The sequence below is a fragment of the Oryx dammah genome, unplaced genomic scaffold (assembly GCF_014754425.2).
Source record: "Oryx dammah isolate SB20612 unplaced genomic scaffold, SCBI_Odam_1.1 HiC_scaffold_1, whole genome shotgun sequence".
In the NCBI taxonomy this organism is placed as follows: domain Eukaryota; kingdom Metazoa; phylum Chordata; class Mammalia; order Artiodactyla; family Bovidae; genus Oryx; species Oryx dammah.
In genome coordinates this window covers 10,462,661-10,487,636 of record NW_024070185.1, presented here as the reverse complement: position 1 = coordinate 10,487,636, position 24,976 = coordinate 10,462,661, and the positions used below count along the sequence as shown (strand labels likewise).

Below are 24,976 nucleotides of genomic sequence, written 5' to 3'. Positions count from 1 at the left end.
TCATGAGTAAAACTATTCAAGACTAGAGTTTTCTTTATGGGAAGGTTTTAGATGATTAGATACTGGGCTTCCCTGGTAGCCCAGTTGGTAAAGAATCTGCCTGCAGTGCAGGAGACCTGGGTTTGATCCCTGGATCAGGAAGATCCCCTGGAGAAAGAAATGGGAAACCACTCCAGCATGCTTGCCTAGAAAATCCGATAGACAGAGGAGCCTGATGGGCTGCAGTCCACAGGGGTCCCAAAGAGCTGGGCACAGCTGAGTGACTCACACTGTAGATGATTGATTCCATTCCTTTCATAGACAAAGGGGTATTCAGATATTCTGTTTCATCTGGGTCCATTTTCGTAAGTTGTATTTTTCAAGGAATTTGACGGTTTTATCCAAGTTGTCAAGCTTTTTGGTATAAAGTTGTTCATAACATTCCCTTTGTTTTTAATGTCTGTAAGATGTCATTGATCACCCCTCCTTCAATCCTGATATAGATAATCTGTGTTCTTTCTTTTTTTCTCTATCAGTCTAGTTATGGTTTATCCATTTTGTTGTTCTTTGCAAAGAATTAACTTTTGATTTTACTTATGCCCTCTACTTTATATATTTCTGCTTTTATTTTTATATCATCTTATACTTTCTTTGGGTTTACTTTGCTCTTCTTTTTCTTTGCTTAAATAAGGTATAGAAACCTAGCTATCCTATAGACCTTTTTTTCTTTTCTAATGTAAGTATTTAAAGCTTTAAGTTTTTCCCATAAGCACTGCTTTGGCTGAATCCCACAAATTTTAATATGTTCTATTTTAATTATTATTCAGTTTACAGTGTTTCCTGAAATTGTATTTTTACCTGTGGATTGTATACAAATGGATTGTTTAATTTCTAAGTTTCCAAAAACATGGAGTTTTTCTTGATTTCTGATTTAATTCCCTTTTGATCAGAGAGGGTTTATTCGGTACCATTTCAGTTTCTTAAAAGTTTTTTTTAATTGAGGTTTATTTGTGGCTCAGCATATATGATCTCTCTTGGTGAACATACTATGTGTATTTGAAAGAAAGTATATTCTGCTGTTTTTGGATGTAATGTTCTATAAACATCAATTAAGTCAAGGTGGTAGACAGTGTTGTTCAGTGGTCTTTGGGGATTGTTTTTTTTTTCTATGTAGTTCTATCAATTGCTGAGAGAAAAAGAGTAAAATCTCCAGCTATGATTGAAGAATGATCTATTTACCTGTTTAGTTGTATTAGTTTCTACTTCATTTATTTTGAAGATCTGCTAAGTATATGCACATTTGTGATTGGTATGTTTTCCTGGTGTATGAACTTTGATAAAACTTTGATTATGAACTTACTTTTTTATCATTATGAGACGTCCTTTCTGGTCTTAAAGTTTCCTCTTTTTTTGACGTTTTTTCCCATTACAGCTGTTACATACGTACTTTTCTATCCATTTACTTTCCACCTGTATGTGTCCCTGTATTGAAAATGTGTTGCTTATAGATAACAGTCTGCCATAGTTGGGTCTTGTTTCTTTAATCCATTTTGACATTGTCTGCCTTTAATTGGAGTATTTAATCTGTTCACATTTGCTACAATTGAATTTGCAACTACTGATTTAGTTACTCCCTCACTTTGGTTTTTAGTAGCCAAGAGTTGTGGTCTTACTGAATACCATTATTGTCTAATTTCATATAATGCGTTTTTTTCTGTGTCTTAATACAGAATGTCTTCTTAAGAGAAAGGATCTCATATCAAGCACAATGCCTTGAGAAGGTATTGGGTTGGCCAAAAAGTGCATTCAGAAACCTAAACGCACATTTTGGCCACCCCAATACTTAGAAAGCATTGTTGAGTGAGTGCAGTGGGAAGAATTGTGCAGTAACAGTAGGTTCCAGGCTCATTTTCTATTGTTATCCTACGTTATTAATGAGCAGGTGAGACTAGGTTATCTCTAAAGTTACTGATTTCTGTGACATTCTGTGCTTTAAGGACTTCTACTGGAATGGTGGTTTTGATCTACAAGACGTACGGAGGGGCTGTCTTTCACCCAACAGTCACTTTCTGACAATGGCGGCTTTTCTATAATGTTTTGTGTATGTGTGTGTAATAGTTGCTCACTCGTATCCAACTCTTTGCAACCCCACGGACTGTAGCCCACCAGACTCCTCTGTCCGTGGGATTCTCCAGGCAAGAATCCTGGAGTGGGTTGCCATTCTCTCCTCCAGGGGATCCTCCCGATCCAGGGATCAAACCCGGGTCTCCTGCATAGCAAGCAGATTCTTTACCACTGAGCTACCAGGAAAGCATAACGTTATGTATATAATGTGCTATTAATAGAAAATAAAAAAGCAATCATAGTTACCACATATTCTTTCAATATTGTATTCATATTCACATTTAAGGGGTATGTATATAACATTCTAGTCCTGAAATATGAATGTGAATACGCTATTGAAAGAATGTGTGGTAACCCTGATTGTTTTTTAATTTTCTGTTAATAGTATTACTGCTGTTGGTTCTTCAGCATTCTGACTAGATGTACAAAATAGTAGCACTCTTGTTGGGTGTTGGAAGAATCAAAACCCAAAATGTTATGGGTTGTTTTTCATATGTCCTAAACCTTGTCAACCAACATGATAAGGGAGCAGAGGTCCCTGATTATTCTCTTAGCTATGTTACCAGGTTAGTTTCTCATAGGTTCTACTCATTTAAAAATCGAAATTCTGCCTCTCTCTGGTACCTCAGTTTGTGTTGAGCAGAATCTTTTGTTATGTATTAGATCCTCCCAATGTAAACTCCCAATATCCAGGAAGCAAACTTGACCACCATCTCAAAAGGAAAAAAGTTATTTTATAAATCCCCAAACATCCAACTCAGTCATTCTTCAGTCTAGACTATCATTAGCTCAGCATTAGACAGGACGTAAAATTCTGTTGAGATATTTTCTAGATATGATTATATTCACTCCCCAAAAAAGAATATGTTCGGTAGTACTTCTGAGGAATTGGACTTCCCCAGTAAAGAATCCGCCTGCAGTTCAGGAGACTATTGCTGGGTTGAGAAGGTCTCCTGGAGGAGGGCATGGCAACCCACTCCAGTATTCTTGCCTAGAGAATCCCATGGACAGAGGAGCCTGGCAGCTACAGTCCATGGGGTCACAGAGAGTCAGACACAGCTGAGCGACCAAGCACATGCCCTGAGGAATTACACGAGTAACCCAGGATGCTATTTGGCAAGTCAGTCAAACCTTTGGCTGTCCAAAGAAGTTTATAAATTCTACTTACTCATTTTGGGACTGCAGATGCAGAGGAGAGTTTGTACCTTGTGACTAATGAAAGTTCAAATTTCATCTACACACCATAAATATCTACTTTGTGGTTTGGTTTGAGCAAGTTGGGTTTGGGGTAGAGGGATGTCCATGTAGGAAAGGGTCCTAAACCTCTCAGGAATTTGGACCTCAACCTCTAGTGAGATTTTACACAGGAAATCTAAAGTAAGGCCCATCCAACTTCATTAATGACAGAGGTTTCAGAGAAGGTGGCAGGAAATTAATAGCAAACAAATGTTTTTTGATGCCACAGCCTTCTTGGAGTGAAGCAGAAACAGTTTACGAGAGATAATAAAGAGCCTTTCATATCGTCTTCCTTCAGCGTCCCGCTGGTTGGGGCCTTATTGTGAGGGGACAGTAAGTAGTAATAATAGATGTCACTTTTGTAGGTCACTTTCTTCCAAAAATAGAAGCATGCTTTCCAAGAAATCGTTTCTATCCAGTTATATAACATCTGCCACTTCTGGCTCTTTGATCTTAAGTAGTTCTTGGTTTTAGCTGTGTGCCTTAGCGCTATAGCTAGACTGTTGAGCGTCCCTGGGACAAAGGACTATTGTGTCTTTACTTTCTGTAGATTACCTGGTCTAGGGTTAAGCAATTTTTAGGGTTAACTGTTTGGGAACGGTAACCTGCTCCCAAAGGGGAATGGCAGCCAGTCGAAGAACGGTAACCTGCTCCCAAAGGGGAATGGTAGCCAGTCGAAATAGCTGGAGGCTGCTATAGGAGTCAAGAGAGACCTCCTCCAGCTCTGTGTCTTTAGCTTTGCCTCATTCATTTACTCATTCTTCATATTTGTATTTTTTTTCGTTTTTATGTTGAAGGAGAGTTTTCAGTGCTGAAGGCCTTACCTCTAAACATTTATGAGTCTACTGTCTTGCAGGAGCTTCCTGTCTAGATGGACAAACAGGCCTATCCACAAATAAGGAGACAAACTGCATACAGAGTATGGGCAAGGTATTTCGGAATGGGAGCACAGAGTTGCCAAGAGGCACTGGGAAGACGTCACGACAGGAGAAATGTATTCGAGCTTTGTTTTGAAGGCTGGTAGCATCTGGTTTTTATTTGCTTTGATGTTCCCAGGTTTCTGTCCCATTCCCCTGCCACCACCACCTCCCAGTTTAAAAAAAAAAAAATGCCATCAGCATAAGTTGTTGGCTTAAGTTAGCTTCACAGAGAGCATTAGCATCCTTTCTAGTTGATGTTGCTCCTACAGCATGCAAAGAAGTGTGTGTGCATGCCAAATTGCTTCAGTCGTGTCAGACTCTTTGTGACCCCATGGACTAGCCCGCCAGGCTCCTCTGTCCATGGGATTCTCTAGGAAAGAATACTGGAGTGGGTTGCCATGCTCGCCTCCAGGGGCTCTTTCAATCCAGGGATGAAACCTGTGTCTCATACATCTCTTACATTGGCAGGTGGGTTCTTTACCACTAGCACCACCTGGAAAGCCAGATCAGCATAGCCGCATGCTGCTGGAGTTTAGGCTTATTTAGATGACCCTATAACATCACAGAAAGAGAAGTGGAGTTGGAATCAGAAAGCCAGAGTTCAGGTTCTGATTTTGTCTCTTAGAAGCTCATGGTCACGGTTGGAAAATTCGCTATTTCCTAACTGCCCGAGAACTTAAGTCCACTGCCTCTCCCTGCTCCCCAAAGGTATGGCAGTTGAACTTGGTAGTAAAGAAGAGCTGTACTGTTGGATGGCTGTTTAAATGATATGGGGGGTTATATCAGCCGTAAAATACCAGCTCAGGTATTTTGCTTGGATTAGCTGACTGCCTTTATGCACATAGTTGTGTATTAACACATGTATGTGGCCTCAGCTCAGTGCTCCGGAAGGACCTAGAGGGATGAGATGGGGGGTGGGGGTCGGGGGGACTCATGTTGTTGTGCAGCAGAAACTGACACAAAATATTGGCTTTTAAAAACAGGTTATTTCTTATCCTTTCATTTCTGCTGCTGCCAAAGGTGTTGTCATTTTTCCCCTAGAGGAAAGACTTGGCGGTAAATTATTGTTTGAGGATAAGGTTTGCCTCTGTGTCCTAAGCTATATTCTAATTACTTCTGAAGAGACCTTATCATCCTCGCAGCAGCCGCCTCTATCAGTCTTCCTTGGGCCTTCGATGCCACGCGGCAGAGAGGTTCTGTGGATTTAGTTCTCGCTCCTGTAGACACGTTCCATCTGTGCGGTGGCCTGTCCTCTCGTTCTCCCGGGAATGCAAGGTACTATTGTGCTGCCAGGCTTGCTAACTTAATGGCATCCTTCTCAGAAATATTATGGGTTTTGTAAAAAAATATCAGTTAATAGAGGGGTACAATTTTGGAATGTCTGACTGTAAGATGTCCGCACTTACTTTGTGAAATATATTCATTCAGAGTTTTCTGCTTCATGAGTTTTTTTCAGTCAACCTTCATGCAGCATGCATTCTCCATAATACATTAGTGTTTCAGTTTTTTAAAATAATGGTTTTCTCCAAACACGATAATTGATGTTTAAGTGTGAGTTACGTGTATCCTGTAGCAGTGTATACTTCTGTTCCTGCATGCCTTAGGACTCACTTATTAGAAAGGCCTGTGACTTTCTGGTCCGATTGTCTCAGATAAGCCAGTTGATGTAGTATCCTGTCAGAAGCAAGATTTGATAAGATCGGTGTCCTTTTTTGTCTTACAATTCATTGTTTAGTAACTGTGGACTAGTCGTTTACCTTTAGTTCTTGCTGCCTTTGGTAATCCTATATAAAACCTTAGGAATACAGTCATAGTGTGAAAGACTTGAGTCAGTTCTTCAGTTCAGTGATTCTTAACCACCTTAATAATTATTATTAAATTAGACAAGTCAGTTTTATTGATGAATGAATGAGTTTAAAAGAGAACAGCAGTTACAGAACTGGAAATTTTATGATTTTTCTTTTTCATGACAAAAGCTATGAACTTCTTTGGAATGAAGGAAATGAAGTGCCAAATAAAGGCTTCCCTCACCCTCCCCGAAGAGTTAAGAAAGTTGTAGAAAGGCATATGGAAGAATTATTTCATTCTAGAAGTTGAAGTGTGAAGTGAAAGTCACTCACTTCCACTCCTGTCCAACTCTATGTGACTCCATGGACTGTACATGGAATTCTCCAGGCCAGAATACTGGAGTGGGTAGCCTTTCCCTTCTCCAGGGGCTCTTCCCAATCCGGGGATCAAATCCAGGTCTCCCGCATTGCAGGCAGATTCTTTACCAGCTGAGCCACAAGGGAAGCCCAGAGTGGAAGAGGAGACAGATCTGATATCCCATGCTGAATTGTCCACGCAGTGTGATAGAGTGAAACAGACCAAGGATTTTTGACCTTGTCAAAATCCTACCTTCAAGTCCTGACTGAGATTTTATGAGCTCTGTACTCTTGGATAAAGTGCCAAGCGAGGTGATCGTCACTCAGTCGTCTCCAACCCTGTGCGACCCAATGGACTGTAGCCCGCGAGGCTCCTCTGTCCATGGGATTCTCCAGGCAGGAATACTGGAGTGGGTAGCCATGCCCTCCTCCAGGGGATCTTCCCCACCCAGATCTCCCACATTGCAGGCAGATTCTTTACCAGCTGAACCACCAGGGAACCCCTGGACAAAGTATTGGGTTGGCCAGAAAGTCCACTCAGGCTTTTCCATAAGCTGGCATGGAAAAACACAGACAAATTTTTAAGCCAACCCAATACTTGATCACATTAGGAGCTTCAGTTTCTTAATCTGCAAAACGGGGATAATAAAACGCACATCATAGAGCTGATGAGAGCTTTCACTGCACGTGGCATGATCAGTGCAGTGCCTGGCCACAGTGGCCTCTGCAGGTAAGAGTGTCCTGTTCCTGCACACCAGCATTCCCCTTAGCGGGTCGTTTTCATTTTCTGGGTTTCTGGCCAGCATTAAGGCTATTAACTCAAAACAGCTTGAATCTCCAGTGGTACTCACCACTCTGATACCTGGTTTCAGTGAAAGAGCAAAATGACTCCTAATTTTGTAAGTCATTGCTGAGATTCAGGGGCTTGACAAGAAGACGTACGTGTGTGTGTGTGTGTGTGTGTGTGTGTGTGCGTGCGTGTGCATGTGCGTGTGCATGTGCGTGTGTGCGTGTGTGACATTCCACCTGAATTATTCCTCTGTGTGTGTGCGTGCGTGCGTGCGTGCGTGTGTGTGTGTGTGTGACATTCCACCTGAATTATTCCTGTGATCATTATGGTCATTATGCATGCCCTTCCCTCCCCCTTCTTTTGTTTTCCTTCATTTAACACGACTCTGAAACATGGAGTAGGAAATAAATGATGCAGACGGTTTTCACTTACATGAAAAATCGTTGCTAGGAACTGAAAATTAGGGTTTTCACAGTTGAAATCCCTGCTTTTCAGGGAGATTATGGCTGCCGCACGCTGCAGGAACATGATGCTGATGGTGATGATGACAACCGTACGCTGTGTGCCAGCTCAGGCACGTCTGTCCCGTGAGGCGTAGCTGCTATTATCCTCATTTTGCCGATGATGAAACCAAAGCACAAGGAGGTTAATCATGTTCCTGGTTGCATAGTTAAGAAGTAGCAGAACCAGGATTTGAACTCAGTCTGACCTGAGAGCCAGTGCTCTCAACCACTGGGTTAGATCCGGGAGGACAAGGGGAAGACATCCTTGAAATGAGAGCCAACGTCCTAAAGCTTTAGCAGGCTATTTACTTTTCTGTTTGCTCTTATAGGTATTCTGAGAGAAGCCTCACAAAGTGCATCGGAATTACTATTGAGACCAGACCAGATTACTGCATGAAGCGGCATCTCAGTGACATGTTGACCTATGGCTGCACAAGGCTGGAGATTGGGGTGCAGAGTGTCTATGAGGATGTGGCCAGAGATACCAACCGGTAAGATGGTGCTGGCGATCTTGCCCAAGACTTCCTCTTCTCCCACCAAACAGATCAATGTTCCTACCCATGTGAGAGGGAAGGGTCTAGGTGTTCCTCCTATTCATTTTTCTGTCTGTGCTGTGAACCCCATTTACTCCTTCCTTGACTTTCAGTCTTTCTGTGCTGACTCTTTTCCAGTAGCCTATAAACATCATCTTCATCTCTCTTCCTATTCATAAATAGCCTTTCCTGTACAGAAAGCAAAGGCAGGGCTCAAAGTCAATAGTTTAAAGCAGGAGAGAAGGCCAAGGAGGCTAGGAACAGAGAAAAGGGTTTGAACAAGAAGGAAGCCGGGGGACTTCCGTAGTGGTCCAGTGGTTGAGAATTTGCCTGTCAATCGGGGGACACAGGTTTGATTGCTGGGTGATGGTCATTGTTAACTAAGACCCCATATGCTGCTGGATAACCAAGCCTGTGTGCCACAATTACTGAGCCCATGCACCTCAACCCCTGCACCCGCATGTGTGCCTCAACTGGACAGCCAGCACACCGCAAACTATAGAGCCCACGTGCCCTGGAGCCTGCGCACCGCAGCGAAGATTCCGTGTGCCGCAACTGAGACCCAGCATGGTCGATCAGTTTATAAACAAACAAGCCCAGGTGAGATCTAACAGATTAGTTTTTATGAAGCAAATGCCAACTGGCAGGGTACTGAAAGAAAGGCTGGTGAGATGATGGGTATAAACTTTGAGAAATTTGAGCATCTAAGGAAGGAAGGAGTAAGAGCTGATAGAGCCAAGATGAAGTTCTTTTCCGTCCAGAAATAAAAACAGGTTTCAGGAGTAGGTGTGTGTTGAGTAGGACCTTAAAGGCTACTTCACTTTAATAGGAGTTAGATAGACGTGATGGAGGGTTGTGATTGGAGAAGGAAGTAAAGGGAAATCAGGGAAACACATGGGTCAGCATCTGAGAAACAACCAAGAAGAGTTCCAGGCTAAGGAAGGCAGATGCTTCCTTTAAGGTAATTTCTTGTTGTTATTTAGTTGATATGTCTGACTCTTTGCGATCCCATAGACTGTAGCCCCTCCAGGCTTCTCTGTCCATGAAATTTCTCAGGCAAGAATACTGGAGTGGGTTGCCATTTCATTCTCCAGGGAATATTCCCAACCCAGGAATCGAACCCACGTCTCCTGCTTTGGCAACTAGATTCTTTACCACTGAGCCACCAGGGAAGCCCCTTTAAGGTAATAGAGATCTCCAAAATATTTTTGTGCACAAGAAGAGTCTGATGGATATCAGGCTTGAGAAAGAGCAATGTGAATAGGGTGCAGTCTTGTTGGGGAAGGCTTGAGCCAGAAACACTGGTAGGGCTGCTACAGTAATAACCAAGGCTGTGCTGGAGGGGTACCTTGGGGATGGAGTCTCTCGGAGGTCAGAGAAGCTTTCTGAAGGAAGTGATGTGGAAGCTGAGACTCACAGCAAGAGTCTGAGTTAGTCAAGTGGGGAAGAGGAAGACTGTTTCAGGCTGAAAGAAAAGTACAGGCAAGCTCCTCCTGAGAGCAGAAGCACATCAGGGCACGTTTAGGGATTTTGGAGTGATTTTATTTGGTGGAGTGTGGAGCATGAGGTGGGAGCGTGGTCAGAGGTGAGAGGCTGAAAGGGTCAGCAGAGGGACCAGAGCCTTCGAAGTTGGCCCAGTGGGCTTAGATTTTAATCCAAGGCCAGCTAAGTTGTGATCAAGGCATATCTGCATTTTATTTATTTATTTATGGCCACACCACATGGTGTGTGGGATCTTAAGTTCCCCTACCAGGGATCGAACCCCTGCCCCCTGCAGAGGAAACTGGAAGTCTTAAACCACTGGACCCCAGGGAAGTCCCCATATCCGTATTTTAGAAACATCACTTTTCAGGGATCACAGTGTGAGTGTGGACTAAGAAGATGGAAGGAAGGCCAGTCCAGAGGCTGTTGCAGTAATGCAAGCAGGAGGTGATGTCCTGAAAAGCAGTGTATGGTGACCGAATGGGAATGAGGGTGAGAAAGAATGGGAAGGAGAGAGGCTGGGAGGCAAGATGAGTTTCATTGTGGAAAACTAGGCTTTAGACCCTTACATGCTGGTGGAGCAACCAGTTGAAGGTTTGCTTGAGAGCCAGGTTGTCCAGCAGAACATTCCACGGTGACTGAAATGTTCGGAACCCACATTGTCCTCTGTGATAGCACAGGCAAGGAACTGGATTATTGATTTGGATCAGTTTCAAGATAAACTTGAATAACCATGCGCACCTCATGACTACAGTATTGTACAGAGCAGCAGTAGAGTAGTGGGTATTTGGGCGTGGTGTCAGAAGAGAGGCCTGACCCACCCATGGAAATTGAGAAGTCGTTAGCAAAAAGAGATCAGAGAGTGAAGCCATGGAAATGAATAGGAACCTCAGAGAGTGGGCTGGGGTCCAGTTTCTAAGAGTTTTTGGTGGTGAATGGGAAGGTCTTTCTGCTAAGAGCCCTGTGGGCTTCAGTTTTTAATAGCCCCAAACTATTAATAGGGCTTGCGTCTTACTTGAACATAGCGCTAGAATGTTAAGCTGATTTATCCAGCTGGCCCCAAATGATTGTACTTTGTCACTCAATTATTCTTTCTTACTCATACTTTTTTAAGGACCTGCCAGCCCACCAGAGTGAAATGTACTTTGCATATTGATGAATCTCTCTGTCTCTCTCTGCCCCCCTTTACCTTCCTCCCTTTCTTTCTCCCAATGAAATTATTTGTAATAAATATTTTTAAAACAAAGGGCATAACAAGATCTTGTTCCTGTAAGGCTCTGATCTCACAATTCTTAGCAGACTTATTTTGGCCCATAATGCTAAACCAGGTAATTTTAGTGTATATTAATTCTTCTTTCCTGATGGCTCCCTGATGGCAGTCAGTAAAGAATCTGCCTGCAATGCAGAAGGCCCAGGTTTGATCCCTGGATTGAGAAGATCCCCTGGAGAAGGAAATGGCAACCCACCCCAGTATTCTTACCTGGAGAATCTCCTCGGATAGAGGAGCCTAGTGGGCTGTAGTCCATGGGGTCACAAGAGTAGGACACAAGGAAGCGATTAAACCACCACCATATTAATTCTTGTGACCTCAGTCACTTGCTGTCAGAACTTGGAGGAGGTGCATAAGGGAATTTCTGAGAAATATCTTAGAAGTAAAATTATTTTTCTCCAGGCCTTCTTAGAAGCAGAGATGTAAAGATGACTTTCTAAGATTTCCTTTTCCCCAGCCATATTCTTCATTCCAGAGCTCCTGCTACCTGTGTCAGACTTTGTTTCTCTCTGTTGCTGCTGCTCACCTTCTTTCCCGTTTATTTGTGTAACAGGTAGTGAATTTTCTTTCCTCAGGGGCCACACTGTGAAGGCAGTGTGCGAGTCCTTCCACCTAGCCAAAGATTCTGGCTTCAAAGTGGTGGCTCACATGATGCCTGATCTGCCGAACGTGGGGCTGGAGAGAGACATTGAACAGTTTACAGTAAGTGTTGACCCAAACCAAGCTGCTTGAGAATGTCTGTGCATGCTGCTGCTACCCGCTCTGCTTTTTTTTTCTTTTTTTAACTTTTTATTTTGTGTTGGCGTATAGCCGATTAACAGGGTTGAGATAGTTTCAGGTGGATAGCGCAGGGACGCAGCCATACATATACATGTATCCAGTAAGTATAATTCTTCCATCTTTTGGGAACTGTGTGTTTTTGTTCTCTGACTGATTCCTCCACTGGACATGAATATTTTTAATGTTAATTATATGAACTTTCTCGGCAATTTGTTAAAAATACTTTCCCCACACTATTCTTGGTCTTTCACTTTTGTTTCTGTTGTCAAAGCTTTCCTGTTTACTTATTTATTTAGTGATTTCTTAAGATGCTTCTCAGCTTAGAACTGCCTTTCTCTTTCAGGATTTCGCTAAACAGTGAAAGAAACTATTCTGTTTTCTTCTAGCCTTTCTGTTCTTTGAATTTTAATACCTAACTCTGAGGTTTGTTTGCTTTTTTAAAAAATAATTTATTAATTTATTTTTGGTGGCGCTGGGTGTTCACTGCTGCACTCAGGCTTTCTCTGGTGTGGTGAGGGGGCTCCGCTTTGTTGTGATGCACGGGGTCTCATTGTGACAGCCTCTCGTGTTGTGGAGCTCGGCTCTGTATGCTTCGGTAGTTGCATCTCACAAGCTCTAGAGCTTGGGCTCAGTAGTTGAGGTGCCCAGTCTCTAGTTGCCTGCAGTATGCGAAATCTCTGACCAGGCACCAAACCATGTCCCCTGCATTGGCAGGTGGGTTCTTATCCACTGTACCCCAGAGAAAGCCTGTTTGTTTGTTTTTACTCTATCACATATTAGCTTGATCCATGTTAGCTTGGTTTTGGGAAATGAGATTGGTCAAAACTCTTTCTTCCTTCAGATTCTCAAATAGGAAAGTGGCATAGGGATATCCTTTTAGAGAAGAGGATGAAAATGTTTATCAAGTTATTTCATCAGCAAAAAGACTTTTATGCTCTATTATTAGAACAGTGGAATTCACCATGACATTCTTTCTTTCCTTTTGGAAAGTTTATTTTTATTATTTCCAAGCAAATGAAATACAACTAAAGGTCTGTTTTATAAGACAGCATTAATTCACAGATGTTACGAATTCCCTCATATTGACCATGTAATAGATTTTGAGTCATATCTTCCCCTCAGTAGTATTAGCTGGGTACTCAGACTATAAGCCTAAAAGTCACCTGAAACACACATTTCTTTAGCACAGCTTCTGGGCGGGCCAGTGGTATAGCCAGAGTTCATAACCTTAAGTGCCCTTGGGGAAAAAAAAATATGTAAAGTAATATCAAATAACTGAGGCTCACAATTTATTTTCTTAGTCTTTAAAATAATGAATAGTTCAGAAATAACATTGCAAAGACAGCCCTCCATGTAAACAGATTTATCTTCTTGTTTACAATCTTTTCAAAGAAACCCACAGGGAATCTGAGTAGACTGTATGCCTTTTCTAACTGCATCCCAGCAAATGAATAACACAATAGAGCTAAAATGAGAAAAATCAGAGTTCTCTCTAGAAAAAAATCCTCTGAAAAATCCATAGGTTACCGTAAATATTTTTATAAATCAATTTTTTTAAAAAGACACCCTAATAGAATGGGGGGAAAAAAATCTTGAACAAGCATTTCACAAATAAGATGTTCAGCTACTCAATAACTGTTCAGAAGTTCTCTAAGTCATTTATCTTCAAAGAAATGAAATTTAAAACTACAATGCACAGCTACTGTATACTCATCAGAGTAGTGAACATGGAAAAAGACAATATCAAGTGTTGGTAAGAGTGTGCAGCAATTGGAACTCCCATTCACTGTTAGTGGGAATATAGACCGGTACATCAGGCTAGAGAGCTGTTTGATAGCATCTACTAAATGCGAACATACTCATACTCCATGACCCAGCAATTCTACTTCCTCACGTTTACCCAGCAGAAATGTGCACATGTATTTACCAAAACACAGTCACACATTACTGAGGGCAGGATCATCAGGTTGAAAACACCCCAGGTGTCCATTAAAGTCGAATACATAAATAAGTTGCGGTATATAGTCGAACAATGAAATACATAAAGCAATAAGACTAAGTTAATTATGGCTTCATGCAACAACGTGGCTGATTCTATTCAACATAATATTGAGTAAAGGAAACCAGATCCAAAAGACAACGTAACATAGAATTCTATTAATGTGAGGTTCAGAAGCTTTGGGTGGAATTGTAACTGGAAATGGACACGTGGTAGGCTTCTGAGGTTTTGATAATGTGCCTTTTCTTAACTTGAGCATCTGGGTGCTGGTTACATGATTTGGAAAAATCTGTCTTCAAGATGGAAGGGACATATGTATACCTATGGCTGATTCATGTTGACACATGGCAGAAACCAACACAATATTGGAAAGCAGTTATCCTTCAATTAAATAAATGTTTAAAAATCTATCAAGATGTACACTTATGATTTTTGTACTTTTTCATACTAAGATATATTTCAATAAAAGATTTACTAATTAAAAAAACAAACAAACTAGGTTTTGTCCAGGAAATCTTGTTTTCTAGAGATTTTCTGAACTAGTAGGCAGCATATTTTACACTTTAAAAACTTTTTCCTCTACTTTTATTGTCACATTACCAGCCCACAGATAGTTCCCTTAATATGTTTTATCCATTGGAAGCGTTGCTAAGTAAGGGGTCTACTTGTAATAATTGTAGAAGTCTGTAAAATGTTATCACTCTGGAGGACAAGGCAGCCTTGCCTGGTACATCCGTAAAGCACCGACAGCCACTGAGGTATTGCAGCCATAGTATCTCTAGGGTTGTGTGCTGTGCACCCTAGTTATAAATTGGTTTTGCTCTCACACCTTGTTCCTTAGGTTAATTCTGAGTCACTAAAAGCAGAAGTGGTCATTTGCATCTGTTCATTATAGATTCACACTCTTATCTAGTGATAGGTGCAGAGCTGGTCAAAGCTGTGTGTGATAAATAGCATTTACTTATATTGTCCAGTAACTCAAATTTCCTTTTGGAATGAAGTTTTCTTTTTCCTTATAAAGCTGAAAATCCTGGTTGTGATGGAGAATGTTTAACATCTTAGGACTTTATCCTCTGAACATTAACTTCACCCTTTCCACCTGTCCTCAGATAGGACTACAGAATGTTGTATCATTTATTATTCATAATAACTTAGCTGTTTCTGTCTTTTATTCTTTTAAAATTAGACTGCTTTTGGATATGCAAGCTCAGGGTGCTGAAAATGCTAAGAAAGTGTTGGTTTCTCTTGAGAAATTATCTCCAGAACCTTCTGTCAGTCATGGGAAGTCTTTCAAAGTCCATCCATGTTGGCCCACCTTTTTGACTCTCAGGACTTGCCCGAACTCCCACTGAGCTGTTTTTCCCAAAATCCAACTGATCAAGTTACAGTTTGGCAGGTTCTGCACTGCCAACACAGACATACACATACACACAGCCTTCCCTCAAACATTGTAATATACTTGCTAATCTCCAAATCCAAAGGCCACTTCTCTGCTGACATTTTATCCAACCTTAGCATTTGTTAATGTTAGAAACTATCTCCAGGGATTTCCCTGGTGGTCCAGTGGTTAAGAATCCACCTCCCAGTGCAAGGAATGCAAGTTAGATCCCTGGTCGGGGAAAGTAGATCCCTCGGGACTATCTCCAGTCTTAAATTCTCACCTCCCTGGCTTTCATGACTCTGCTGCCTCCTGGTTCCCTTTTTACCTCTAGGACTATTTCTTTTCTGCTAGATCTTCTTTTTCTCCTCACTGCATAAATGTGGCTTCTGTCTTTTGCTCTCTTCTATATATGTGTGTCTGTCTTCTGTTGTCCTGATTTTACCACTTAACACTTCAACGAATCTCATTTTCTCTGCAGTCTTAAGCCTCAGCTCTTAAGTCCAATTGCTGAATACTCTTCAACAGGCACCAGAGGCCTTATGTGCACTTCAGTCGTAATGTATCCAATATGGACATACTTCTGCATTCCCCAGTGGTCTCCTCCTCTTCTGTTTCCTGTACTATTTGTGGCCCCGCCATCCACATACTCTCCCAAGCTAGACATTTAGGAATCATTCAGGAGGAAGCAGAAAATATTTGGACTCCAGAGCCAGACTGGGGCAAGCTTGAATCCTGGCCCCACCACTTGGTAGCAAACTGTTTGAACCTCTTTGTTCCTCAGTTTCCTCATCTTTAAAATGGGGCGGCTGTGAAGATGGGCAGGGAGAATGCATACTTAGAAAAATGCCTGACACAGAGCGAGTGCTCCTACATCTTTGCTGCTCCTGCTCCTACTACTGTTCCCTGTACTAATCCAACAGGTCTAATCCAGCGGGAGGTCCTCTCTGTTACTCCCTCTGAATACCTTTTAAAGCTGTCCCCTCCTCTTCACCCCCACCACCATAGCTTCATGCTTTTGTCAGCTCCCTGCAAAGGCAGACAGCTTCTTATCCAAGCCACCAGCCATGTTCTGGTCTAATCTATCATTCACATCGCCAGCAGAATGATGTTTATAAAATTTCTAAGTTTATAAAATAAGTGGAATTAATAAATGATTATTAAATAGTATTTGAGAATCCAGTGCCTCCTAAGGGGGCCATATCAAAATGCGGTAGTCCTCTGCCGCTTGAACTGTTTGTTGTAGCCTAGTGGTGGGGGCAGGGGTCCTAATATTTACCACTGTGTTTCCCTCTTCCGTGTTTGGACTGCTTTTTGCTGAGCATCAGTAGAGAGAATCTCTTGTCCTACTGTTGTTGTTCAGTAGCTCAGTTGTGTCTGACTCTCTGTGACCCCATGGACTATAGCACACCATGCTTCCCTGTCCATCACCAACTCCTGGAGTTTGCTCAAACTCATGTCCACTGAGTCGGTGATGCCATCCAGCCACCTCATTCTCTGTCATCCCCTTCTGCTCCTGCCCTCAGTCTTTCCTAGCATCAGGGTCTTTTCCAGTGAATTGGCACTACATCAGGTGGCCAAAGTACTGGAGCTTCAGCTTTAGCATCAGACCTTCCAGGTGGTCCAAGTGTTGAAGCTTCAGCATCAGTGCTTCCAGTGAATATTCCTTTAGGATTGACCAGTTTGATCCCCTGGCTATCCATGGGACTCTCAGGTGTCTTCTCCAGCGCCACAGTTTGAAAGAATCAGTTCTTTGGTACTCAGCCTTCTTTATGGTCCAACTCTCACATCCATACATGACTACTAGAAAAACTTTAGTTTTGACTATATGGACCTTTGCCAGTAAAGTAACATGTCTGCTTTCTTTCTTTTTTTTTTAAATTTAAATTTATTTATTTTAATTGGAGGCTAATTACTTTACAATATTGTATTGGTTTTGCCATACATCAACATGAATCCGCCACGGGTGTACACGTGTTTCCCATCCTGAACCCCCCGCCCACCTCCCTCCCCATACCATCCCTCTGGGTCATCCCAGTGCACCAGCCCAAGCATCCTGTATCCTGCATCGAACCTGGACTGGCGATTCGTTTCTTATGTGATATTATACATGTTTCAATGCCATTCTCCCAAATCATCCCACCCTCGCCCTCTCCCACAGAGTCCAAAAGACTGTTCTATATATCTGTGTCTCTTTTGCTGTCTCACAGGGTTATTGTTACCATCTTTCTAAATTCCATATATATGTGTTAGCATACTGTATTGGTGTTTTTCTTTCTGGCTTACTTCACTCTGTATAACAGGTTCCAGTTTCATCCACCTCATTAGAACTGATTCAAATGTATTCTTTTTAATGGCTGAGTAATACTCCATTGTGTATATGTACCACAGCTTTCTTATCCATTCATCTGCTGATGGACATCTAGGTTGCTTCCATGTCTTGGCTATTATAAACAGTGCTGTGATGAATATTGGGGTACACATGTCTGTTTCAATTCTGGTTTCCTCAGTGTGTATGCCCTTCAGTGGGATTGCTGGGTCATGAGGCAGTTCTATTTCCAGTTTTTTAAGGAATCTCCACACTGTTCTCCATAGTGGCTGTACTAGTTTGCATTCCCACCAACAGTGTAAGAGGGTTCCCTTTTCTCCACACCCTCTCCAGCATTTATTGCTTGTAGACTTTTGGATCGCAGCCAATGGTACCTCATCTGCTTTCTAATATGCTGTCTAGGTTGGTCATAGCTTTTCTTCCAAGAAGCAGGTATCTTTTAATTTTATGCCTGCAGTCAACATCTGCAGTGATTTTGGAGAAAATAAAGTCTGTCACTGTTTCCATTTTTTCCCCATCTATTTGCCATGAAGTGATGGAACCAGATACCATGATCTTAGTTATTTGAATGTTGAGTTTTAAGCCAGCTTTTTCTCTCTCCTCTTTCACTTTCATCAAGAGGCTCTTTAGTTCCTCTTCATTTTCTGCCATAAGGGTGGTGTCATCTGCATAACTGAAGGTTATTGATATTTCTCCTAGCAATCTTGATTCTGACTTGTGATTCATCCATCCTGGCATTTTGCATGATGTACTCTGCATAGGAGTTAATAAGCAAGGTGATAATATACAGCCTTGACATACTCCTTTCCTAATTTGGATCTAGTCCATTGTTCCATGTCTAGTTGTAACTGTTGCTTCTTGACCTGCCTACAGGTTTCTCAGGAGGCAGGAAAGGTGGTCTCGTATTCCCATCTGTTTAAGAACTTTCCACAGTTTGTTGTGATCCACACAGTCAAAGGGTTTAGTGTAGTCAGTAAAGCAGAGGTAGATGTTTTTCTGGAATTCTGTCATTTTTCTATGATCCAATGGATGCTGGCAATTTCATCTGTGGTTCCTCTGCCTTTTCTAAACCCAGTTTGTACATCCGGAAGTTCTCGGTTCACGTACTGTGAAAGCCTAGCTTGAGGGACTTCGAGCATTACCTTCCTAGAGTGTGAAATGAGTACATCTCTACAGTAGTTTGAGCATTCTTTGGCATTGCCCTTCTTTGGGATTGGAATGAAAACTGACCCTTTCCAGTCCTGTGACCGCTGCTGAGTGTTCCAAATTTGCTGGTGTATTGAGTGAAGCACTTTAACAGCATCATCTTTTAGGATTTGAAATGGCTCAGCTAGAATTCCATCACCTCCACTAGCTTTGTTCGTAGTAATGCTTCCTAAGGTGTCGGGGTCCAGCCCCGGTGGATCTAGGGTAATTTGAAGGGGAGACAGCATCGGTGATTAGGAAAGAATTATTTCTTTAGACATATAAAGAGAGATTAAGAAAGAATAATGTAGTGGAGAAAATAATAGGGAAAAGAGGCTGTATTCCTTGGTTTACACAAGAAGCCAATAAAGTCTCAAGACAAGAGACTTGCACTGTCTGCATAGGCCGCAGGTGCCCTCCTGGTCTCCCGAAGGAGTGGAGACGCAAAGCGCCTCCCCATTCAGGTCTTAGAAACCCAGGCAAAATTAGTAGACACGGTGAGCCTTTGTGTTCCAGACAGGAACTCAGCCTGAAAAGGAGAATGAGAGAAAAGACAACACAGGGAGACCAGTCTTTCCAAGAACTGATCCAACTCTTTATTTTTTAGGGCAGCTTTTATACTTCAGGTTGTACATAGAGATAAATGGAGAATACAAAGTCATGCAGGGTCAGTAGTCCTGACCTTTGTTGAGACCAGACGCTTCTTTATACATACATACAAAGGTCTTAGGTGGTTTTACATCATCTTCTGGCCAGGGGGCCTGCTAACATTTTATGACCCTTTCTTTCTGATAATGGTCAGTCAACTAGAAAACTTATTTTTTCCAGAGATGATTTTTCTTAAACCAGGCGCCACCTTCCGAAGGCACCAGGTAAAGTTGCATTCCTATAGGGCAAAGGTTCAATGGGCTATAATCAAGAAAAATATTTACTAGCCTAAGGTCTAACGTGATTAATATCAAAGATTATTACTTATTTTTCCCATATGCCAGTTATATCAATTAATGTATATAAGGGACAAGGGATATGGAGACTTAGCAGCAAATATTGGCTCAACAATAAAACCCTCCACCTGTATATTTCTAGCAACCCACTATTACTACACTAATAATTTCTAACTTCTCAAAAGACTCTGTATTTAGAAAGTTCAAAACATCTCGTGCCTCTCATGGTTGGGAGGCTGTTACGTGTGGTTGTAAGAGGCTGGACAAACTTGTCAGGCAGGCTAGAGAGCCATCAGAAGAGTTTTTGGACTGAAACACTCTTGTTACGCCCAGGAAACTGATTAACTGGAGCTCCAAGTTAACTCCTTTCAGGAGAAGGTGATGGGGGACAGCCCCCTGCAATGGCAAAAGAGTAGGTGGAAAGCATAATGCAGTAAGGCAGACAGACGCTGGTTTTGGGGATAGATGCTCAAAAAAGTCCAGGGGGACCCCTGAGGCCTGATCCCCCCTTTGCGTTTGTCAGGCCCCTTTCCTCATGACCTTTGCCACAAGCGGGATTCCCCATGCTGGCTCCCGGCACTAAGGCCCACTTGACCACATTCCAGGATGTCTGGCTCTAAGTGGGTGACCACACATCATGGTTATCCGGGTCATGAAGACTTTTTTTGTATAGTTCTGTGTAGTCTTGCCACCTCTTCTTACTTAATCTCTTCTGCTTCTGTTAGATCCTTACCATTGCCCTCCTTTATTGTGCCCATCTTTGCATGAAAAATTCCCTTTCCCAATTTGGAATCAGTCCATTGTTCCATGTATTACTGTTACAAGAGTTAAAGAGTTCATGATTTTAACTCTCCTCCCGTTCTCTCAATATTGTAGCTCACTATTTTAGTTACGTTAGTAGTCAATGTTTGCATTACAGTTCTTACATAAATTATTATCATTCAGATGGATCCAAGTAATATACCCTGTGCTTAGTCTCTCAGTCTTGTCCGACTCTGTGACCCCATGGAGTGTAGCCTGCCAGGCTCCCCTGTCAATGGAATTTCCCAGTCAAGAATACTGGAGTGGGTTGCCATTTCCTTCTCCAAGGGATCTTCCCCGCCAGGGATCAAACTCGCATCTCCTGTGTCTCCTGCATTGCAGATGGATTCTTTACTCACTGAGCCGTTGGGGAAGCCAATATATCATGCTTACTTTCTTTTCTTAAGTAATTTTTTGATTTTCTTCCAGTTAACTATAAAATCATCTCTTGTTTTTTCTTTTATCTTGCTTATTAGTTCTCCAAGTTCCTGTAACCTTCAAATGTGCCTGTTCAATGTTAAAGCCTCTCTGTCACTGGCCAACCCTGTCAGATACTCTAAGTTCCAGTTTTAGACTGAAGATATAACTCTTGGACATGTAATCTTCCAGCTCCAACCTGGACTGGCAATTCTGTGTCTAGTTCACAGGTGTCTTCCTTAGGGCTCCTCTTCTGACTCTCTACAGTCAGAATCTTTGTTTTGGAAACCAAATTAATCCTTTTTATTGGTTTATTCCATTACTTGGGCTTCTTTGATGGCTCAGATGATAAAGAATCTGCCTGCAATGCAGGAGACCCAGGTTTGATCCCTGGGTTGGGAAGATCCCCTGGAGGGGAAAATGGCAACCCTCTCCAGTATTCTTGCCTGGAGAATCCCCATGGACAGAGGAGCCTGGAGGGCTACAGTTCATGGGGTTGCAAAGAGGCAGGCACAACTGAACAACTAACACTTCACACTTCAACACTTCCTTTAAGTAAGCAAGTAAGTAAAGTCACTCAGTCGTGTCCGACTCTCTGTGACTCCGTGGACTGCAACCCACCAGGCTCCTCAGTCCATGGGATTCTCCAGCAGCTTCCTAAGAAAGGATTCATCATGGAAAGTAAGCCTTTCACATGTTCAGGAATGTCTCTATTCTGTCTTCCACCTTCGCACTTAACAGAATTCTATAAAGCCATTTTCCCTCCTTTTTTTCTTTTTTAAAACATCACGCCGTTGTCTTGTAGCTCTTTTAGTGCTGCTAAGAAGCATATTGTCATTCTTATTCCTAATACTGTATTCCTTATTCCTTAAAAACTACAATATATATAACCTGTTTTTTTTTTTCACTCTGGAGAAAGTGATGTATTACAGTGGTGTATCTTAAGAGAGTTTTTAAAAAAATTAATCCTGCTATATTTTGATCCACTCTTATCATCTGAGAAATTTCTTTGTACTATGGGATACTTTTTCCTGTTTCCTTCTCTGTGTTCTGTTTCTAAAACTCGTATTAGAAATGTTGGATCTCCCAGGTTGATTATCTGATATTCCTAACTTTTCTGTTTTTGTCTTTTTTTTTCCTGCTTTCTTATTATTTTCTCACTTCATCTTTTAACTTTTCTATTAGATGTTTTTGTTATAGTTTTAATTTCCAAGAGTTCTTTCTTATATTCTTATTGTTCAGTTCTCTAGCATCCTCTTGTTTTATGTGTGTCTGTGTGTGTTTGCTCATTCATGTCGAACTCTTTGTGGCCCCCTGGACTGTAGCACTCCAGGCTCCTCTGTTCATGGAATTTTCCAGGCAAAAACACTGGAGTAGGTTGTCATTTCCTTCTCTAGGGGATCTTCCTGACCCAGGGGTCAAACCAACCCACGTCTCTTGTGTCTCCTACATTGGCAAGTTCTTCGCCACCTGGGAAGCCCTTCATGGATGTACTAGATCTTCTCTCTCTACAGGAATTAATAGTTTGTTTTATTAAGGTTTATTTTTCCTTCATGTGATGCCTCTGTTTCCTCCAAGTTCCTCTGTTTCTTTTTGTTTGGTTTACCTTTCCTGTTTTAGACTCCCCCCCCCCCCCCCACCCCGCTCCAAGTATCTGGTAATCATTAGCCAAATGGTAATGCTTTAAAGGTGAGGAGCTGAAAAACCAGATCACAAACTCTTTGTGGCTTGTTGATGGTATACCTCACAGTAATCAGCCTTCCTTTCTTTAGGGGATTCCCAAATGTCAGTACCCTGAACTCTTATTTAGGACCATTTATTTAGTCCAGAGACAAACTCTCCAGCTTGCTCTTGGGGGCTTTGGGGGATATGTGTGTAGATCACAGCAAACTGGTTACTGGTGTCCAGAGAGCAGGGTGGGGCCCGGGGCCCACCCTTTACCATGCTGGCTTTCACTTTCTCCTTGTTTTCAAGCTCTGATCCTCACTCACATCTTCTTTTGCACCTGGCATCTCAGGGTCCTGCAGCTTTCTAGTTCTCCAGGGAACAAACAGGCAGGTGACTGCCTGTAGAAGGACTCAGAAATTAGGGGAATTAGAGATAAACCTGTGAAAAGACTTTGATCCAGCGCTGTCTTTCCTCCTGCCTGATGCCTGCTGTTTCTGACTGGCGTGCCTTCCTGGGACCCTTGTGTGACTGAGCTGCCCTTTCATCCGTATCTCCCTCTGCAGATGGTTTGTCTGCAGTTTTCTTCATTTGCAGCATTTGCCAATCTTCCATTTTCTGTCTTCCAGAAATTTACTGCCATCACTTGTTCCTCCTCTCTCGTCTGATGTTCCCTTTGTTCCTCTGAGTTTGTGCTTTTAAAAAAATTATTTCCTGTTATTTTAGTGTGATTTTGGAAGGAAAGGAAAGAAACACATATTTCAATTCTCTGTGTTTAACCAGAAATCCTGCACCAATTCCATCTATCATCATTCTTATGAAAGGATTATATCAGCCCTTATATATCCTAAATTTATTATGCAAGTAGCCAGAAGTACTTTGCTGAAATCCTATGTTCCCCATATGGATGCAGACTAGGTGGAGAGTGACTTGCATACATACTCTTTGTGGATGGCTATAGAATATTTATTAAAGACTGGATGACTCTTTAAAATATAAATGTTACAGGGAAAATTACATGCAGTTACAGCAGACTGTCCCTCAGAGCCAATGGTGCACAAAGATTACAGCATTTAAGATGATAATAGGAATCAATGAGAGAGATTGAAAACTCAGTAGTTATATCTCTTTGGAAAGCAAGTTACACAATGGAAAGCTCTAGAGTAATAACAGCAGAAGATAGAAAGCATTTACTCCATTCACAAGATACAGTACTCTGGCCGTTTAGATACTAATGCCAGGTCGGGGTGAGAGGGAACTATATGAATCCACTTTAATTCCTCCATCACATGTCAAGTGGAATCTAGATAAGAGCAGATTTGCGGTGCAAAATCATAGAAAGGAGAAGGCTTGATGTCTCCTTGCTTCATCCCAAGTAAAGAAATAAGCTAGCTGGGGTGATACAATGCAGGAGATGACTGTGTCAAAAGAGATGAATTTGCGGTATCGCTCAGCATCCAGGTGGCAAATGGACCAGGTGTGTCTTCTGGGTTAGGAGTGGCGCCCATTGGCCCGAGAGCAACACAGTCATACGCAGGGGTCGGCGTACTTCTCTGCAGAGGGCCACACAGGAAACATTGTAGGTCTTGCAGCCCAGATAATGATCTATGTCACTTTTAAAAGTCACTTTTAAATATGTTTCATTATTAACGGAGGATACGGTCTGGAAGTGAAGGCAGGCATCAGATGAAACGTCAGTGTGATGATGTTAAGAAAGCAATAATACAGAATTCCACCCCCCAAAAAATTTAAGTGAAGCAACTTGTATTTGAAGGTCAGTGAGACCTCGTTGAAGAATTGGCATTCAAGCTGAGACCTAAAGGTGAGCTAGATGAAGAAAATATGATAAGATTTCCAGGCAGAGGGAATGGCCTTTGCCACGGCAGGAAGGCAAGGTGGGGAAGCTGGCAGGGACACAAAAGCAGCGGCCAGGAGCTGGATCAGCCGGGGCTCGGGCATCCAGCACCCAAGTGTCTTGCTCCTGTGAGAATGTAAAAACAGTGAGTTTCTGTTCTGTCTCTCCTCACTGGATGGAAAGTAGTCTAGGGACCAGGCAGGTGGTGTGAGAGAAGTTGGCCCAGGATGGAAGCTTCACCACGGGTAATCTCCATGTAACTAATGAAGCTCATCTTCTCTCTCCACAGGAGTTTTTTGAGAACCCAGCTTTCCGTCCTGATGGTTTGAAACTCTACCCCACCCTGGTGATTCGTGGGACAGGGCTCTATGAGCTGTGGAAGTCAGGAAGATACAAGAGTTACTCCCCGAGCGACCTGATCGAATTGGTAGCCCGGATCCTGGCCCTCGTGCCCCCGTGGACTCGAGTATACCGCGTGCAGAGGTAGTGTGTTACCGTTCATGCCAGCAGTCATTAGTGATGACAGGTCTGTCTATCCACACTTTCTAATGAGAACAGTGTCATTGAAAATTGATGGATTTGAATTTTTTTCATTACAAATGGGACACCAGGAATGCTCTCCATAGACAGAGGGTCTGGGAA

General features: G+C 42.3%; 1 protein-coding gene across 2 annotated transcripts in view; it reads left to right on the top strand.

The window, feature by feature from the left end:
• The window catches only part of ELP3 (elongator acetyltransferase complex subunit 3), a 127,347-nt gene that overhangs the window by 39,193 nt on the left and 63,178 nt on the right, over nt 1–24,976 (top strand). For both annotated transcript variants that reach the window (XM_040237018.1, XM_040237027.1), the window contains exons 8-10: nt 8,026–8,187; nt 11,557–11,683; nt 24,624–24,817. In XM_040237018.1, coding sequence (XP_040092952.1) covers nt 8,026–8,187; nt 11,557–11,683; nt 24,624–24,817 — 483 coding nt within the window. The remainder of the gene's footprint in view (nt 1–8,025; nt 8,188–11,556; nt 11,684–24,623; nt 24,818–24,976) is intronic.